At 43.0% G+C, this 21,310-nt stretch overlaps 1 protein-coding gene across 1 annotated transcript in view; it reads left to right on the top strand.

The window, feature by feature from the left end:
- diaph2 (diaphanous-related formin 2) overlaps window positions 1-21,310 on the top strand; it is a 689,895-nt gene that overhangs the window by 225,783 nt on the left and 442,802 nt on the right. Inside the window, 4 exon segments of the mRNA XM_024383199.2 lie at window positions 5,499-5,567; window positions 9,371-9,539; window positions 9,542-9,690; window positions 18,042-18,156. Coding sequence (XP_024238967.2) covers window positions 5,499-5,567; window positions 9,371-9,539; window positions 9,542-9,690; window positions 18,042-18,156 — 502 coding nt within the window.

The following is a 21,310-nucleotide window of genomic DNA, read 5'->3' as shown; positions in this document are numbered from 1 at the left end:
TACTGACTTGGCCACTCTGACTTGGCCACTAACTCTGTGTTTTGGGTCATTGTCCTGTTCTATCACCCCACTTCTGAGTTTCAATGGGCGGACAGATAGCCTAACATTCTCCTGTAAAATGTCTTGTTAAACTTGGGAATTCATTTTTCCATCGACGATAGCAAGCTGTCCAGGCCCAGAGGCAGCAAAGCAACCCCAAACCATGATGCTCCCTCCACCATACTTTACAGTTGGGATGAGGTTTTGTTGTTTGTGTGCTGTGCCTTTATTTCTCCACACATAGTGTTGTGTGTTCCTTCCAAACAACTCAACAGTAGTTTAATCTGTGCACAGAATATTTTGCCAGTAGCGCTGTGTAAGGTGCACTTTTGCAAACTTCAGACGTGCAGCAATGTTTTTTTTGGACAGCAGTGGCTTCTTCCGTGTTGTCCTCCCATTAACACTATTATTGTTTTAGTGTTTTACGTATCGTAGACTCGTCAACAGAGATGTTAGTATGTTCCAGAGATTTCTGTAAGTCTTTAGATGACACTCCAGGATTCCTCTTAACCTCATTGAGCATTCTGCGCTGTGCTTTTAGTCATCTTTGCAGGATGGCCACTCCTAGGGAGAGTAGCAACAGTGCTGAACTTTCTCCATTTATAGACAACTTGTCTTACCATGGACTGATGAGCATCAAGGCTTTTAGAGATACTTTTGTAACCCTTTCCAGCTTTATGCAATTCAACAATTCTTAATCTTGCGTCTTTTGAGATCTCTTTTGTTTGAGGCATGGTTCACATCAGTCAATGCTTCTTGTGAATAGCAAACTCAAATTTTGTGAGTTTTTTTTGTCGGGCAATGCAGCTCTAACCAACATTTCCAATCTCGTCTCATTGATTGGACTCCAGGTTGGCTGACTCCTGACTCCAATTAGCTTTTGGAGAAGCCATTAGCCTAGAGCTTCACATACTTTTTCCAACTTACACTGTGAATGTTTAAATGATGCATTCAATATAGAGAAGAAAAATACAATTTGTGTGTTATTAGTTTAAGCACACTATGTTTGTCTGTTGTATTTGTGACTTAGATGAAGATCAGATCAAATTTGATGACACATTTATGCAGAAGTCCAGGTAATTCCAAAGGGTTCACATACTTTTTCTTGCCACTGTAGTTGTTTCTCCAAAGCATGTTTGTTCAAGATGACCTTTTACTGCAGTGAGCTGAATCAGGGCCACAAGTGTTTCTTCGTAGTCTTAAACAAATCCACTTTGAAACTAAAGTATACACCTCACACACAATGTTATGGGCTTAAAAAAAGACAACACAGCAGTACCATGTCAGATATAGAGTTGAGATTAATTCAAAGTTGAGTTTGCATTGCACTATTACACTTTATATACATTTCAGAAGACTAAATTATAACAAAACTGTTTGACAGAGAAACACCGGATTTTCGGCTTTCAAAAAATAATGTTTATTTATTATTCATAACATTCCTCCCTAAAGGACGATTTGATCATTTGACTGTAGGAAAGGACTACTCCGGTTGTGAGAAAAAATGACTTTTACTAATTTGGTCAAATTGAAACCTTTCTACCCCAATCACGGATGCCAGGCTCTAAGTGGGTATTTTCCAGCCATACGGGAGCGTTTGATTCAGTAAAGGGTTCATCTCCTTTTTAAAATGTCGGATTTGATATTGGCTGAATTGCTCCATGGCAGCCTGTTCCATGCAATTGTATTATCACAGAGATGGATTTCATTTCTTCTCTGGCCTTGGCATCCCCATCTTTTCCCAGACAAAACCCTCAAACCTAAGCACAGAAAATGACTGCTATTTCCTCCTTAACCCAATTTGAAACACTTCAGTGTTGCCTTGGGACAAAAGGGCAGTTTGCTTCCCTGCTTACTGAATGTAATATAAGCCCGTGTTGAAAGATGGTATGGCATCCAGTAGCTGAGATTGTTTTCCTCCAAACTAAATTCTGTGGCTGTTGCAAATGTCCGCGTTCCCCATCCCTTTTCTGCACCTGCACATTTAGCTCTGTACTGCGTCGCCGGGACTTTTTCCAAAGACAAGTTGCTGTCATTAAGGTCCCTGGCAGCCTCAGTGATAATTTATTCTCAGTATTAGTGCGTGGCGTGAGGCTTGGTGCTCTTCCTGTCTAGACAGAGGCAAGTTTTTCTTTCTTCCCCGATTGCACTTAATTTGTGTGCAGTCCTCACTCCCCCACTTCATCTGCCCGAGTGCCATGTTGCCACTCGTTACCTTCTCTCTCTCGGCCAAACTCGTTCATCATTCACTCATTGCCCCAACGATTGCCCGCCCGCTGCTTTCACAAATTCATGAGGCCAACATGGTGGCCGGGTCCCGTCCGCACCTCTCTCATCCTTTCTTTTTCTCTGGTCTCTATATTTCTGCTTTTTTCTCTTTCTCTCTCTCTGCCGTGTCTTCTCTCACTATCTGCTTTGTCTTCTCTCTCTGCTTTGTCTTCTATCTCTCTGCTTTGTCTTCTATCTCTCTGCTTTGTCTTCTCTCTCTCTCTCTCTCTCTCTCTGCCGTGTCTTCTCTCTCTCTCTCTCTGCTTTGTCTTCTCTCTCTCTGCTTTGTCTTCTCTCTCTCTGCTTTGTATTCTCTCTCTCTCTCTGCTTTGTCTTCTCGCTCTCTCTCTCTGCTTTGTCTTCTCTCTCTCTCTGATTTGTCTTCTCTCTCTCTCTGCTTTGTCTTCTCTCTCTCTCTCTGCTTTGTCTTCTCTCTCTCTCTCTGCTTTGTCTTCTCTCTCTCTCTCTCTCTCTGCTTTGTCTTCTCTCTCTCTCTCTCTCTCTGCTTTGTCTTCTCTCTCTCTCTCTCTGCTTTGTCTTCTCTCTCTCTCTCTGCTTTGTCTTCTCTCTCTCTCTCTCTCTCTCTCTCTCTGCTTTGTCTTCTCTCTCTCTGCTTTGTCTTCTCTCTCTCTGCTTTGCCCTCTCTCTCTGCTTTGCCCTCTCTCTCTCATTGCATGAGGCAGTGTCACCCTCTGCTTACCTGCTTTTCCTGAGTGCTCCTTTTTAAGCACTGTTTTTCCAGGCTTTTCCCCCTCCCACTAACAGGCCCCCGGTCTTTTGAAGCCAGTCTGTTTGTGGTGCATTAACAGGTAGTGTAGCGGAGTGAAGCCCCCGAGAGTCAGCTCCTTCTCTTCCTGCCGTCTCTGAACGCACCTTCAAAGGCTGCTGGAGCTTTGCACATCAATAGACATCTGCCTCAGCAGGGAAATATCTAATGCGCTTGGCGAGAGCTCACATGAATATGGCTGCGAGTTCTTCAAGTTACATCCAGGGGGTGTGTTGGTCTAAAAAAGGGCTCGATGTAAACATGTATGTTGTCACGCTCTGCATGGCAGGAATGCGCTCGTGGTCAAATTGGTGCCTTTAAGAAATGTGTATGTGTAGTATAAGGTGATTTTTCAAAGGTTTTCTTCTATTGCTTTCACATTGGAGGCACAGAGAAAGACTGGTACCTTTTGAGTAGGATCCTCCTCACTAGGAACACTCTTGCTAAGAACAGACATGCGTCGTCAATTTGATCTCTTCGGGCATACTGTAGGAGATGTGCCATAGCTCTCACAATTTCCACCGCGATCATGACACAGATTATTTTGTTTATCTGGCAACACGTTATCAGGAGGTACACATTTTGCAATCACAGCAGTATTTAGGTTGCGGTGCTGAAGTCTTGCAATGGAACACATGAATGGAAATGTAGGCGCTAACAAGATACTCCGTTTCAATAAGAAAATTATTTGAATTCTAAAGTGTATCCTTCCTGGTGATGTACAGGCCTGTTTCTTCCCTTGAAAACAAAGTTTATAGTCAACCTGTTTTAAAAGGGTTGACACTGCAACAGATGAACACAGTGTTGTACTAAGCCATTATCTTTCGGAGTGCAGCACCTCTAAATCCATGCGAAGACACTACACTCAGATTGTTCATCAAAGCTGCTGTGGCGGTACATCTGTCGTTTTATTGAATATGAATGAAGTGGGATCTCTGTTCACATCTCGTCGACAGAGCTCTTCGTGGAAATAAAAACATGTCTCTCTGTCTCCTAGCCCCTGCTACTTCACCTTGTCTGTGAACCGACGGATTTAATGAGAGCCTGTCTCAGGGAGCTTCCACCTTTTGATGTGTCTGTTTGATTATCCCCGCGATCCGATCGAGCACAGGTTTCGCCTGTAAACATCGACAAAACGCAATGAAAACACATCAAATGGAACTAATCCACCTCCCACCCCTGCCAACCCCTACGAACCCACCTCAGCTCAGAGATAACGTGGGAGGCGTTTGTAGAATTGGATGAGGTTGAGATGAATAATTTTCAGGTGCGGTAGATACCTTGGACCTATTCTGTGCCATGCCATTAATGGGCTTTAACAACCTGGAGGTCATGTAGCTGAACCAGCATGGACAGGAATGAGGTTGGAAGGTGTAGCGGATCAGTCTCTCCTATCTGGCTCTGCCAGTCTACCTGCAGACCTCTCTCATTCCCAGACTGGACTGAGCTTGTAATGAATGCAACAGGCCTCTCGATACAACCACCACTGCCATGTGTTCTCAGTGGTTGCCAAGTAATTCACCGTCAAATGTAGCAAGTGTTTGACATGCATGTTTCTCTGGCTGTTATTAACCTCAAAACATTTGTTTATGTCAATACCTTCAATACCTTAGGTTTAATACTTGAGTGTAATGTACTTGAGTTCCATCAATCGCATCTTTGAGTCGAAGATATGCCTGAGGGGTTCAAGTTCCATGCCATCCACTTATCCTGTGATTACAGTTTTTAAATTAGAGGCCTTGAACTCGCCATAGTCCATAGTTACAGATGGACTGTAAAAGAAAATGTTCCCCATTCACCTTAAGATTGCACTTTACAACCACGTTCTAAACTCTGGTGAAATGGAAGTCCTTATTCGTTCTCCTTTTCCATTACACATGTTCAATATTTAATACTCCTCAGTCCACAGTAAGGCTGTTCTGTAGGAACGACTTCATATAAATATGTTTCACTACGCCGTTGAATTTGTACCCATCTACACAACGGCTGTTATTAAGACGTTAGAATGTGATGAGGTCATATCGAGTGAAATATCAAAGCGACAACAAAATATTTGGGATAAAATCAATGCCTGTCGTATATATCTGAGAGGGGAAATACAAAATGCACTTTTAAATGCTGAAAACGACTTTGCTTGTTTGAGGATATGAAATACGTGTGATCTTGGTATTCTATGTGACATGTAGTACTAATTTATCTATATTAATTTCATCATAACCATGTTTTAACTGGGAATTTCTCTGTCACTTACTCCTCTGCTTCACCTGTCTGTGCCTGGTGTTGGCCTGTGTTCTCTGTTAACAAAAGTACTGGTGTTCCTCTTGTCTGTCTAGCTAACCACCCTCTTTGTGTGCCTCTCTGTTGCTCTCTGTATATGTGTGTATGTCTGGGTGTCTGTTGTGTGTTTGTATGTCCGTCTGTCCAGTTAGCTAGCGAGGCAAACAAGCTCAAAGAGGCTCAGAAAGTCATCAGTGAAGCTGAGTGCCAGGTGCAGGTGGGTGATACCTTTGCATCCGTGCCCCTCCCTTCCCTTTCATTATTCTGGCATGGTTGACCGGTATTGGCTGCACATTGAGAAACCTAATCTTGAATTAACTCATGAATGCCCCAAACTCAATCAACACGCATTACAAGTATGATGTTTGCTCTGATCTTTGCATATGATTGATTTTTGATAATTGTGCAGTGATCTACTATTATATTCCTCATAATCTGTTAATAGTGCCACACTCTTGGTCTGTAATTGGAGAATGCAATGAAGTTTGATTTCCTTGCATCATACTAAACAAACAATGAGTAATAATCTGAGATTTTTATACATTTTTTATTTCACCTTTCTTTAACTAGGCAAGTCACTTAAGAACATTCTTATTTACAATGACGGCCTAACCCAGACGACGCTGGGCCAATTGTGCACCGCCCTATGGGACTCCCAATCACGGCCGGTTGTGATACAGCCTAGAATCAAACCAGGTCTGTAGTGACGCCTCTAGCACTGAGATGCAGTGGCTTCAGAGTGGTGCAGCGGTCTAAGACAGAAACATCTGGGGCGGCAGGTAGCCTAGTGGTTAGAGCTTTGGACTAGTAACCGAAAAAGGTTGCAAGATCGAATACCCGAGCTGACAAGGTAAAAATCTGTCGTTCTGCCCCTGAACAAGGCCGTTAACCCACTGTTCCTAGGCCGTCATTGAAAATCAGAATTTGTTCTTAACTGACTTGCCTAGTTAAATAAAGGTTAACGTAATCTCAAATTAACTGTTCCATAGAAGATAATAAAATGTGGACGTGTGATGTAATTCTCCCCAATAAACACCTTATGACTGAATCTCTGCTTTGCTCATTAGAGCTGAGATTGGGGGAAGGTTTAATTGCGTAATAGTCTAAGTTAATTACCCACCCGTCTGACCTTCCCCCCGTCGAGGTCTAGAAGCTGTGGACCCCTCAATGAACGGGTTAGATTTCAAATCACTCCATACTCCTACGCTAATCAGCGCTCCAGATGAGGATGGCCTAGCAAGAGGGCTAGCTGCCAAGAAGCCATTAGGAGGCTCACCTCTCTCTTGCTCCCAGCTAACTGTGGTCAGTGGTCAGGCTGGAGCTGCCAAGACCTGGCCAAAACACAGCACCATTGGTCTGTAAACAGCCTTTTAAAATGGATGTTTGAACCAGAGAAACCAAAACAACTATGTTGCTATAGGGAGAAGGTGCTTGAAGATCCTTGCTGCTATGATTGGAGGATGTAGGAAAGGAAAGGTACTCCAGTGATTTACCTGTGGGAGAAGGTAGAACCCTCCAGGGCGCTGTCGAATGCAGGGTTGATTAGCCTTCCATAGACGAGGCTGGAGGGCCTGCAGCACGGCGGGACGAGAGAGAAGGAGGGAAAATAAGAGGAGCCATAACAGGCTCAGAGGGCCCCTGAATGTGGAAAAGACAGCACTCTAATTTAGCAGCTAATTTGCTTCCATTCTCTCATATTAATCTTAAAAGAGAAAATGGGCCACGACGGGCTCTGAGATTGACAGACGTATAATCATTGGAATGGGAGCGCACCCGTCGAGGGGTTTTGGAGGCGGCCTGCTTCAAACGCTCCTCACCACTTTTTAAATGTTTTACCTGATAGACATTCCACGGCTGGCATTGTGTAATCAAGCACTCTGTAATACCTTCACAAATTTGACCGGACGCACATTACCCACATAATCCAATAATGTTTTTGGTCAATGTGGTGGAAATGTTGCTGGGCATACTTTTGGAATGAAAGACCGTTGTCATCTTCTAATCAAACCAGGTCAAATCCTATCTGTGCCATGGGTGGTCTAATTGCCTCATTTGCATATGTTTTGTCTCTAAACAGCCCCCCTCCCGCCTGTCTCCCCCACCTTTATCAATGATTATAAATACCTGTTTGTGCTGCAGAGCTGTATGATAGGGCAGACTTGTCAAGGGACTGGCTGGTCTGTGTCTTATCGGTAATGGGTTTAATTTTGCCCGTCTACCGCCTAATAGCCTTCCTTTGTGAGCTCCATCTTGTCGACTTCAACATTGCTTATCTAGATGTCTAACAGTGGCCAGACAATCCCCTGGCTTCTCCCCAATGGTTATGTGTCGGCTGAACATGCACTGTGCACACACACGTCAATAGGGAATGAATGTACTGGTATGTGAGGATTTGATACAATACATTATCTACCCACCGAACCCTCCTGCAATAGATAGTGTTGGCATAGCATTAGCATGCCATTAGTTTCCTCATTACCAATTCAGGTTCAGGTGGCTCTATTCATCTCATACGCTTCATCTATTAGCCAACTGCAGAAGCAATTGTCATGGTAATCAGCACCAACAATTCAGGCTTGTCTATATTGGAGTCTGATTAAATGAAACGCATCATATGTATAAGAAGAGGGGGAATCATTTTTCCATAAATAGACCATACAAATGTTCTCTACTTTAATTCATATTCAGAATGACTTCAGAATCACAGAAGTCTCAAAATATGGACTTTCTTTTTCTTCTTTGTGGAACACTTTACATAGTGTTGATATGCAGCATTGATAAATCATTCATAAAGCCTTAATATGTATGACATAAAAAGGCATAATGCCCTACATATGTTTATATACCCTTTAAGGGTGACCTCTGAAGGGTGTTTATTGGATTCTGAATGGTGTATATAAAGGTGTATACACGCACACTCTGAACTGAACAGCGATTGCACGTACACAGTGCTTCATCCAGACACATATAGCCATAAATATACTCAGCATGTCAGAGATCTCTCCAGAGTACTTCTAATGGGAAAGGTGACATACCTCCCTGCAATATTGTTCTGCTGCCTATTAGGTTCTTGTTTATGTAACTACATATTTAATGTGTCTGGTAGACTGTCTCAGGGAACTGAGCGACCCACTTTCCCCAGTGTGAGGTGGAGTGGAGCGGAGCTGGTTAGGACTCCTGAGTGTTGGCCTCTGGCTGGCTGATAGGGTACTGATAAAATGACTCCTCTGAGTGTTGGCCTCTGGCTGGCTGATAGGGTACTGATATAATGACTCCTCTGAGTGTTGGCCTCTGGCTGGGTGATAGGGTACTGATAAAATGACTCCTCTGAGTGTTGGCCTCTGGCTGGCTGATAGGGTACTGATAAAATGACTCCCATGCGCTTACCAGCAAATGGATAGTGTAATGACCATCTTCAGCCCCTAACAGGGACATTACCCAGGTCCATTAGCCAGACTGGTGTAATTACCATCTTCAGTCCCTAACAGAGACATCACCCAGGTCCATTAGCCAGACTGGTGTAATTACCATCTTCAGTCCCTAACAGAGACATCACCCAGGTCCATTAGCCAGACTGGTGTAATGACCATCTTCAGTCCCTAACAGAGACATCACCCAGGTCCATTAGCCAGACTGGTGTAATGACCATCTTCAGTCCCTAACAGAGACATCACCCAGGTCCATTAGCCAGACTGGTGTAATGACCATCTTCAGTCCCTAACAGAGACATCACCCAGGTCCATTAGCCAGACTGGTGTAATGACCATCTTCAGTCCCTAACAGAGACATCACCCTGGTCCATTAGCCAGACTGGTGTAATGACCATCTTCAGTCCCTAACAGAGACATCACCCAGGTCCATTAGCCAGACTGGTGTAATGGTGGTTAATCTCTGGCCTCCAGGTCCCCAGCCTACAATTGACAAGGATGACATGATTTGCAGGGCAGACAGGGATGACATGAGTGCAGGGATGACAGGGGAATATGTACCATCATTAACATTGATCTCCCATCTTTGTAGATTGCAGCCGGACCAGCGGCGGCCGGGACAGGAGCCCCACCTCCAGCCCTACCGGGGGGATTGGCACCCCCTCCTCCGCCGCCTCCTGGCATGGCCAGCATGCCCCCTCCGCCTCCACCCCTGCCACCTCCAGGCATAGGGCCACCCCCACCACCCCCTCCCCCGTTTGTGGTCCCCCACCTCCCCCACCCTTCCCCGGGGCTCCAGGTATCCCTCCGCCTCCTATGATGGCCATACCTGTCATCAAGCTGCCTTATGGACTGGAGGCCAAGAAGACCTACAAGCCTGAGGTCGTCATGAAGAGGGTCAACTGGTCCAAGGTAAAGTAGCGACAGATGGAGCTGTAGGTACTAATCGAGAGAGTGCACCCTATTCAACACTACCGTCGGTCTATTCAGGCAAGCGTTCAGCCACAGGGTACACTACTCTGCACTCTGCACTAGAAATCCTCACGTAAACAATTTCCGCTGCTCGAGTGTACTTGCATTCACACACACTCTTAGCATAATTGAATACAGACAATGTGTTGTGTAATATTCCATCATTTAAATACGATTTCAACTGGGGCTGTTCTCTTCATATGGGCTTTATTCTACTTCCAGTTAATTTATCTATCGCCCGAGGGATTCTAGGAGTTGCAAGCGGCATTAATTTAGTGGTGTTTTGCATATGCTTATGTGTGACCTTGCTATTTAATCTTCAATTATTGACAACAGCCAAAAGGAAATGGTTGTCTCTCGCTCGTACTGTGAAACCCTGTTGAAATCAAGCTGAATCGCATTATCAGTAATTGCGTAAATGGAGGCAAGTCATATAGCAAGGTTGCACATCTAATAAGAGACAAAGTTCATTGAAATGTATTTATTATGTTTTTCTCATTTATCTTCTTTTCACTGTAAGAAAATGAGTGTGTTTGCATTCATGAGTGCGCAACTTTTCACATCCGTCTCCTTCCCGGCATGGCAATGACAATGTACGTCTGCATTAACCTTGCCTCCGCAGGCACTTCGGTTGGGAGATGCAAATTAAATGGCTAGATGCCACTCAAAGGCCTTCAGAGTCACCTGTTAGGACCAGAGTCACCTGTTAGGACCAGAGTCACCTGTCTTCTCTGTTAGGACCAGAGTCATCCGTCTTCTCTGTTAGGACCAGAGTCATCCGTCTTCTCTGTTAGGACCAGAGTCATCCGTCTTCTCTGTTAGGACCAGAGTCATCCGTCTTCTCTGTTAGGACCAGAGTCATCCGTCTTCTCTGTTAGGACCAGTCATCCGTCTTCTCTGTTAGGACCAGAGTCATCCGTCTTCTCTGTTAGGACCAGAGTCATCCGTCTTCTCTGTTAGGACCAGAGTCATCCGTCTTCTCTGTTAGGACCAGAGTCATCCGTCTTCTCTGTTAGGACCAGAGTCATCCGTCTTCTCTGTTAGGACCAGAGTCATCCGTCTTCTCTGTTAGGACCAGCGTCATCCGTCTTCTCTGTTAGGACCAGAGTCATCCGTCTTCTCTGTTAGGACCAGAGTCATCCGTCTTCTCTGTTAGGACCAGAGTCATCTGTCTACTCTGTTAGGACCAGAGTCATCCGTTTTCCCCTGTTTTCTTTTTTAAAGCATGTAACAGATTTTTCAAGCAGCGCCGATGGAGATTGTTGCTGGGAGGTGCTGTAATTTCTCTTACAGTGAGAACACCTTACCATTGGTGAACCACATGTTTACGGCAAAGTAAATGATTGCTCAAGCTGTGTCTTATGGCGGTTTGCAGCAGCAGTGACATGTCCCTAACCCCAACCCTCGCTTCTAGTCTACCACTTAACTGGAGCCTCTTTACAACACTGTACTCCACTTAATGAGAATATCACAGTCTTCCTTTTGTTAATGAATCCATTTTGGGAGGGTGCTCGTTTGAGCAGGTTGTGTAAAGAGGCCCCAAAAAAATACTACATATGTGTCTCCCACAAAATCCTCAAATGTATTTAGCAACAACCAGTGGGCAGGCTTGTATTGGCGAACTACCTCACACACTCAGGTGGGGCACTAGTTAAATTAGACAGCATCAGCTGCTGCTGAGGGGATCCGTCGATACAGTGCTGGAGCTACAATTCGTTTTGAGACTGGTGAGGAGGATGCATGGAGGGCGGGCTGCAGCAGTGGGGTAAAGCAGTGATTTGGGACATGCTGCTGTATCAATGGAGTGGAGAGAGGAGGGCCAGAAGCTGTGGGTTAGGGTCAGTATCTGTCATCTACTGTAAGACACGGTTAAGCAGAGGGGGGCGTCTAGATTTGGCTCGTCCCTGCTGTGTTTGACGTGCTCCACGTCGATTGGAAGCATTTGTCCATTAGAAACAATCTCATATTTTCATCTAAAAGTGATTGATTTCAAAGGAATTGAAGCATTTGAACCTCTCTTGGAGTTCCACAATGTTATTTCAGCACAGTATTTCATGGATTGTTACAAATTCGAAAGAAAGTGAACAGTTCTATTGTAGCACTACTAAGTAAAATAGGGAAAAATAAGAAACAATTAGAAAAGTGCTTGCCATTGAATCTCTCGTACAACCGTAATTATCGCACAATTGCAAACATATTTAGCTGTAATCACGCAACCAGGCTGTTTTCCAGTGTAAGGCTGATAATTTCTTCAAGCAGGGTGAAATTGTAATATTTAGACTTCACATTCTGTTACCCCCCCGATATGCAAGACATGAGATGAACAATGCAATTATCTCCAAACCAGTCAATTTGGTTTACAAACGATGCAGAATTATAATTATCCTTTCAGAATGACACAACTGTAATTTTATAAATTAGCCCACTCGCGTAGACAAGACAATAATGAGAAAGAAACAAAATGACCTCAGAGACCCCTCCCCCTTTGTCAATATAAGCAGTAAGTATATGACCAGCCAATCCACGAAATGCAGAGCCGATCTCTTCCTGAACTCCTATGCCACTCAACTCTAATTTCCTTCTCATGTGCTGGTTGGGTTCAATAGGCAATCCATAGAGGAGTTCAGAGGGGCACTTCATTCATCCTTTATCTGTGGTTGAGCTATGCATTCACAGCAGGTTACCTTGTCAAGGGCCATCAAACTTTCAAGTAACCACTCTAGCATGGCATGAGTTACCTCAAGCTTCCAGAGAGTAGGAGTGTCGCGGCCCATGAACATGGTCTCCTGTCACAGGAGCCAATGAGTGTAAGTTAAGTATGCAAGTGATTAAAAATGAAACGGCCTTGTTCCAAACTGTATGCTTACTACATTGACCGTATGTGTCCATCAGTATCAGGGATTAATCATAATGTTTACATCTAAGGCTGCGTTTAAAACAACAGACCCATTCTGATCTTTTGCACAATTAATGGTCAGAATTGGGATCCCTGTGTAAACATAGTCTAAGAGTTTTCATTTTTGAAATGGAAAAAATATTGCAATACTGGTATCGTCACAGCCTTAATGTCCAACCCTCTGCAGTTCCTTGATTTCTGTGGTGCTTCCTTTACTACCACATCCAATGGATATTTGTGAGGGCTTCCTTTGAATATGACTTCTGTAATAAGCATACACATGATACTGTACACTGTTGTTTGCAGAGCAGAGCCACACCGTCAGAAGCTGATGTGAATTAGCTACAGTAGGGCTGCGGTAGGCCCCTCCATAGTGATCGAAATAAGACGGAGAGAGGCCCACAGCTACTAGTCTCCCATCAGACCATCACCACAACAGCCCTCACACATACAACTAAACTGATTTAACATGTCTTTGGTACATAATTGGTCTAGCCTATACTCCAAAATGTAACAAATTCTAGTAATCACCATTGAGTGTGGACTGTATTAGTATGTATATTGGATGGACTGGTAACCTTATGCTACTCTCCAAAATGTCTGTCCATGAGTGTGAGAGAACCTATAGAGAACCTATAGCCCTAGGTGATAATATTGGTTCATTGACTGTGAAAAATAAAATACTGAAATAAGATATCATTGGTAGATAATTGGTCTAGTCTAAATTCAACAAATTCAGAGTTGGCTTAGAATTTGTATTTGAATAGCCTAGTAATAGAGCTTTTGAAAATAGTAATAGAGCTTTTGAAAATAGTAATAGAGCTTTTGAAAATAGTAATAGAGCTTTTGAAAATAGTAATAGAGCGTAATAGAGCTTTTGAAAATAGTAATAGAGCTTTTGAAAATAGTAATAGAGCTTTTGAAAATAGTAATAGAGCTTTTGAAATAGTAATAGAGCTTTTGAAAATAGTAATAGAGCTTTTGAAAAAATATTGTCATAATTCATAGGCTTGCAAACATGTTACTCTAGTTCAGTGGTTCCCAAACTTTTTATAGTCCCGTACCCCTTCAAACATTCAACCTCCAGCTGCGTACTCCCTCTAGCACCAGGGTCAGCTCACTCTCAAATGTTGTTTTTTGCCATCATTGTAAGACTGCCACACACACACTATATGATACATTTATTAAACATAAGAATGAGTGTGAGTTTTTGTCACAACCCGGCTCGTGGGAAGTGACAAAGAGCTCTTATAGGACCAGGGCACAAATAGTAATATAATAATAATCAATAATTTTGCTCTTTACTTAGCCATCTTACATATAAAACCTTTATTTGTTCATCGAGAATGGTGAATAACTCACCACAGGTTAATGTGAAGGGTGTGCTTGAAAGGATGCACATAATTCTGCAATGTTGATTTGTATTGGAGAGTCTGTCTTAAATCATTTTCCACACACAGTCTGTGCCTGTATTTAGTTTTCATGCTAATGATGGCCGAGAATCCACCCTCACATAAGTATGTGGTTGCAAAGGGCATCAGTGTCTTAACAGCTGATATGCCAAGGCAGGATACTCTGAGCGCAGCCCTATCCAGAAATTTGGCAGTGGCTTCTGATTTAAATAAAATTTTCACAGAACCGCTTGTTGCAATTTTGATGAGGCTCTCTTATTAATGAGGCTCTCTTGTATGTAAGTGGACTGGAGGCAGGGCATGAAAGGGATAAGCACATTCTCCGCTGTAAAACCGAAGTAGCCGACAAAATGTACTGGTGGAGGGCCTCCTGAGTGGAGCAGTGGTCTAAGGCATTGCATCGAAGTCCTTGAGGCTTCACTACAGACCCGGGTTCCATGCCTGCCTGTGTCGCAGCCGGCTGCGACCAGGAGACCCATGAGGCGGCACACAATTGGCCCAGCATCATCTGGGTTAGGGAAGGGTTTGACCGGCCGGGATGTCCTTGTCCCATGGCGCTAGCGACTCCTGTGGCAGGCCGGGCACATGCACGCTGACACGTCGCCAGTGTTTCTGGTTAAGCGAGCAGTGTGTGAAGAAGCAGTGCGGCTTGGCAGGGTTGTGTTTCGGATGATGCATGGTTCTCAACCTTCTCTCCCGAGTCCGTACGGGAGTTGCAACGATGGGACAAGACTGTCACTACCAACTGGATATCACGAGAAGAAAAAAAAAAGAAAGAAAAACGTACCGGTGGGAGCTCACGGCCTCCATTCACTGTTCAGGTGCATACAGATTACGTCTTTTTCCCCCTGCCCCTGTTCCTGCCCATTTAATAATGGGCCATTCTGAATCAGAACTAATTTGACATAATAGTAAAGACGAGATTAAATTGAGAATAGTCTGATGGGTGAAAGTATGATCACTTGATGAGAGAACAGCTGTGCAGCCGGAGGCAAGGATCAGAGCACAAGCTTTTTTTTTGGCAATTTCTCATATCGTAAATAGCCTGTAGTCACATCATACAGCCCATATATATATTTATTTCTAAGGCATTCTAAGGTTTGTATCATTCACAACTAAAGTTGTCAAATAACTCTAAATCTAGCATATACTGTTGGACCTGTTTCAAATTATCACTTTTATTTTTATTTTTTTATGTCACCTTTATTTAACCAGGTAGGCTAGTTGAGAACAAGTTCTGATTGTCAACTGTGACCTGGCCAAGATAAAGCGTAGCAATTCGACACAATACAACAACACAGTTACACATGGAATAAACAAAACATACAGTCAATAATACAGTAGAACAAAGAAAACAAAGTCTATATACAGTGAGTGCAAATGAGGTAAGATAAGTGAGTTAAGGCAATAAATAGGCCATGGTGGCGAAGTAATTACAATATAGCATTTAAACACTGGAATGGTAGATGTGCAAGTAGAGATACTGGGGTGCAAAGGAGCAAGATAAATACATAAATACAGTATGGGGATGAGGTAGGTAGATAGATGGACTGTTTACAGATGGGCTATGTACAGGTGCAGTGATCTGTGAGCTGATCTGACAGCTGGTGCTTAAAGCTAGTGAGGGAGATATGAGTCTCCAGCTTCAGAGATTTTTGCAGTTCGTTCCAGTCATTGGCAGCAGAGAACTGGAAGGAAAGACGACCAAAGGAGTAATTGGCTTTGGGGTTGACCAGTGAGATATACCTGCTGGAGCGCGTGCTACTCAACATAGCCACTTCATATGCACACTCTCTCTGTAATTGGAAAAATATCCTTTCTATTTTATTCAGTTATATTATAAGTTCAATTATGTTATTTTTGCTATAAAAATATGTATGAAATAATGGCCTGGACTTATAATCATATCTTGTCAGCTAAGTGAACACAGCCTATGGCATGGAGCTTAGCCAGGTACTGTAAGATACAGCAGGCCAACTCATATCCTGTTCTTCTGAAAGACATTTTCTTCATATCAGAATGCTTCTCTAGACCTGCAAAAAAAAAAAAAAATGATTTATTGGGATGGTGTATAATAAATCGATTTAATAGTCTTGTTTAAATGTAGATGTTCCAAAGGCTCGCATCAGTGGCCTGGAGATGCTAAACATGTTTATGTTAATTAACGGCCAATTTCTATGAATCCAGCAGGCTTTTGCATGACAATAACCAGCTGACATGACAAAATGTAATGACTTCCACAGCCCTAGTCACTTGTGCTCCTGTTTTGTCTGTATCCTTTTTACAACAAACACCTCTTGTCAAGTGGTTCCCCCTCTCTCTCTCTCTCTAGTGAGTGCCCTTGCAACTTGCGTTGCCTTGTCTCGTTAAGGGGCTAATAACACAGGTTGCAATGAGAAACCAATTGTCCCGGCCCACACTGTGTTATGACCGTGTCATCATCACAGACCAAGGCACTCTACGCAACCCGTAATGGACTTCTGAAGGACATCGCCACGCACATTACTAGCCAATTATCAAGCACAAATACAGCAAGGTGTGGTTGTTGTCAGTTCTGTATGTACAGGAGCCTGCCATCGGGCCATGTTACAATAGGCCAGGGTTGGAGCCAGGATAAACAAAGGGCCGTTTCATTCCATGTACAGAGTTGAAAGGCGGGAGAAGTCAACAAGAACTTTCAAGTCTCAGGTTGGCATGAGGTCTTCTAGGCACATCTAATTCTTTTGCACTGTCACATTTATGTAGTAGAGAGATGTCCCTCTTGGTGAGAACGCTTGCTCTCTAGTGTTTTAATCAACTGTGGTTAATATAGAGGTAGAACCAATGGTGAGGTGAAGTGGAAATATATAAACTACAAACTAAGACAAAACTATATGAATCCTTGCAAATCTTTGGTGAATTTGGTTTGTTCATGTTTTTGTTTCCTTCACAAAGACAAAATATTAATTTATTTACAAGAATGGAATATATTACTTAAGATGGATCCAAAATATTTACAATATGTTGACAAACACTAGCATATGGAATGTGAAAATAACAAATAGACAGACTAAATGGCCAATATACTGAAGCTTTCAATTAAGCTAGACAGGCACCTACAGCATTTTGCAGGGCTCTGGGTGTACGTCCACCCAGCCTAATCTCTCAAAAATGGACCTGAATAGTTTATTAGCCTGGGACGCGACATTGGAATAATCCAAAATGCACCTAAACAAGTATTTGATCAATTCACTTGTAATTTGATCAATGTCACTATCAATACTGGTCAATAGTTTTCATATCGATGGCTTATACTTGCCTGACGACTCATCCTGCATTTAATTCCGCGGTTCTACTGATCGCTCCATACATTCGTTGTGGAGAAGAAATGTGGGTGTGGCGTTTGGCCGGAGCAGTGTGGATGGGTTAATACAGAATACATTTTCACAATATCTTGGCATATTATTGTATGATTATTTCACGACTATTATTATGATTATTTTGAGCTGAAGTAATATATCTAGTCACTGATATATTTTGTGACTGGCCAATGTATTTATTGCGTTGGATAAGCTTTCTTAATAACAGGAAGTGACAGGCTGAATGGTGTTTATTGTGGTTGCTAAATAGTTATACCCGTCTCCATGCAATCCTTGCTCCTCACAGAAAGTCATCAATCCATCTGTACAAGAGCCCTCAATATTACAACATTACAAAAACTGTGGAACGTTTGTCATAGTAGAAAGGTGCTTGAAATCGCTGGCAACCTGAACAAACTTTATCAAACTGTGTTTTGTGATAAATGAGGGGGAAAAAATGGGGTGCAATGTGTAACATGACAGGTGATCTCCAAAGCGTGCACACACATAAAATGCTTCACCGTTTCTAGGTGAGTGGGGTTTGAAGAAGTGGCATTTAAGTGGAGTTGCAGCCGGACCGCTTGTGGAAGGAATGGCAGCTGCTGATTGGGCCTTGCGATAATGGAATCCTCCTTGTCGTTGCAGATAGTGCCTCAGGAAATGGCGGAGAATTGCTTCTGGATCAAAGTCAAAGAGGAGAAGTTTGAGAATCAAGAATTCTTTGAACAGCTCTCCCTCAGCTTTTCCTCCAGGACCAAAGGTAAGCAGGCCCCATCTATCTCTACTCCTTTACTAATGAATCTACACACACACTTCGTTTGGCCACCCGGGTCTGGGAAAACAATTTCATCTCCTGACACTTTAGGAAACCATTTGTCTCTCAAATGTTAATTATAGTTAAACCCCCCCCCCTTTTTTTTTGTCTTTGAACAATCCGGCCGTGGATGGTTGTGGGTTGAAATCTCTCTGAGTCAATTAGTGGTTCTGCTGCTGATGCTGCTGCTATTGTTGTTGTTGTTGTGCTGTGTTTGTGGGTGTTCTTTGAATTTGTTGAGTGGCTTTCAGAGTATGTGTGTACGTGATGAAAAGGACTCCCACACAATGTGAATTCTTGCGAAAAAGTCAAAAGGTGTTGTGTATGTGATTGCGTTTCTCAATGTATATCTGAATGCTTTTGCACATATCTTTGCATGTACAGTGCATTCAGAAAGTATTCAAACCCCTTGACTTTTTACACATTTTGTTACTTTACAGCCTTATTCTAAAATGGATTAAATAAAAATAAAAATCCTCTATCTACACACAATACCCCATAATGACAAAGCAAAAACTGTTTTTAGAAATGTTTGCAAATATATAAAGAATATAAAAAACTGATACCTTATTTACATAAGTATTCAGACCCTTTGTTGTGAGACTCAAAATTGAGCTCAGGTGCATCCTGTTTTCATTGATCATCCATGAGATGTTTCTACAACTTTATTGGTACATTCAATTGATTGGGCATGATTTGGAATGATATACACCTGTATATATAATGTCCTACAATTGATAGTGCATGTCAGAGGGCCCCATCCCTACGGTGAAGCATAGTGGTGGCAGCATCATGCTGTGGGGATGTTTTTCAGTGGCAGGGGACTGGGAGACTAGTCAGCATTGAGGCAAAGATGACCGGAGAGAAGTACAGAGAGGTCCTTGATGAAAACCTGCTCAGGACCTCCGACTGGGGTGAAGGTTCACTTTCCAACAGGACAACGACCCTTAGCACACAGCCAAGACCAGGCAGGAGTTGCTTCTTTTTTTTTTTTTTTTTTTTGTCATTATGGGATATTGTATGTAGATTGATTGATGGAAGCAAATCTATTTAATCAATTTTAGAATAAGGCTGTAACATAACAAAATGTGGAAAAAGTCGGGGGGGGTCTGAATACTTTCCAAATGCACTGCATGTACAGTGTGTGTGGGTGAACTGAGGACAGTCATGCTTGACTCTGCCCTTTTCCAGTCGAGGAGACGCTCCTCCACCCGGGGAAGAAAGCCAAGGGAGTATACTCTTGTCCCGGCCAGTTGCTTTCAGAGATCTAACTTGTTGATGAGTAACACAAGCAGAAGGACAGTAAGTTTGTGATTTGAGGGAGAGGCAGTGTGGTGGTGTGTTGGCTGGATATTTCTCCCATGACAATGTCAGTGATTTCCTGCTCTCTGACAGCATGTGTAGTGTGTACACACTCATCTAATCCCTGCCGTGTGGGAGGGAGGGGTAAAGGGCCTGTTATCGCAGCCCTTCTGGAATCACAGCCCTTCTGAGCTGTTGGGTGTGATGACTACCCAGCAGCCCTCACTGTTCTGTTGCCTCTCCTCTCCTTCTATTCTCCACCTTCTCCTTTATTTTTCCTCCTCTCCTCCTTCTCCTTTCCTTCTCCTCTCATTCTCTCCTCCTGTCCTCCCCCCTAGCCTCTTCTTCTCCTCTCCTCCCCTTTTCCTCTCCTCCTCACCTTTTCCTCTCCTCCTCACCTTCTTTTCCTCTATTCTTTTTCTCCCCTCCTCCTCTCCATCTTCTTTCCCCTGAAGACTACATAACAATATTCATCTTCCTGTTTTTCTTTGAAATGAACAGCAATATAGCCCCTAAGCTGGGAGGTGATGTGTTGGCACAATACAGATGAAGAGAATAACGTAATAGCGGAAACAAGGGAGCGGCTGTAGCCGGGCTTAATGAAGCCACGGGGAAAGGCCCCAGAGACGAGTCTCTGCTTTCTCTGCAGGAGAGACAACGAGACACTGTCTGTTCTGCAACTGTGATACCATGACACCTCTGTTATTCAGCAACACCCAAAAACAACCAGAGGGGGGAGGAGAGAGGTTTTTGCTTTGTTCTGTGCTGTTCAGCAAGGGAGAGATATATCACAAATCAAGCATAGCGTTCCAATGGAGCAACATGGTTACTAATTAACACCAGCCATAATGAATAGTCGATTTTGTGTGCTGTATTTCTCTGTTCTTTCAGAAGTGTAATTCCATTTTCACCTTGGACAAACAAGGGATTCAGATTCTGCAAAAAATAAAACACTGCTTAATGTAATATTATGCAGTATTTATACTGTATTCCATTTGCTATCCTATTTAATCTACATTCTTATTTTTTTGTTTCCTTTATTTGTATTCTATAAGGTCTATGAATTATAGGCACATTAGCCATACCTCTGCTTTACATTTCTTTCAGTGTCTTTTTTCAAATTATAATTCTCCCTCTTTCATGGAACAGTCTGGTTCTATAGGTAAGCCCTGCTCTCCCGCTGGCAGCTTGGAAAAGCATGATATAGCGGATTCCTCTGGGAGATACCTTAGCTGGATCCCTATCAATTACGCCCACAGCATGTTCACTGATTCAGCTCTTCTCCATCTATTGTTGAAACAGAACATGAAATGCTCATGAATGAAAAATGTTGTTTAATGTTTGATATCCTGAGTTCCATTCTCTTATATCCTTTTGAAGGCATAGTTAAAAGCGGGTGACAATGTGCGACGGTATCGCGGAGGGAAGTGATGGATTTGACCAAAATGAGATGCCCCCTCTTTTTCTTTTACCTTCACTTTACAATGGGAATCATTTAAACGGGTGAGATCTAAGGATGTGTTAGATTAAGAAGTGCTTTAATGTTTTCCTGTTATTCTGCGTTTGTCGAAGAGCCTGACCCCATGTCTATACTGACAGTTGAACTTTCGATTCCCAGCCGTCTTGACAATGACACATGAAGTTGAGCTTCCTGTACCAGATGAAGGGAATTCTGTATTTCTAGAGCGTGAGATGAGGTTGATATTGTTATCTCTACCATTAGTAAGAGAATGGTGCAGGTGGATAGGGCCTGGGTAGGGTAATACGTTCACAAGACCTTACCATCACACCATATTAC

Source organism: Oncorhynchus tshawytscha, linkage group LG21 (assembly GCF_018296145.1).
Source record: "Oncorhynchus tshawytscha isolate Ot180627B linkage group LG21, Otsh_v2.0, whole genome shotgun sequence".
NCBI classification, from domain to species: Eukaryota; Metazoa; Chordata; class Actinopteri; order Salmoniformes; family Salmonidae; genus Oncorhynchus; species Oncorhynchus tshawytscha.
Note: the sequence above shows the minus strand (reverse complement) of the source record. Positions and strands in the feature narration are given on the sequence as shown.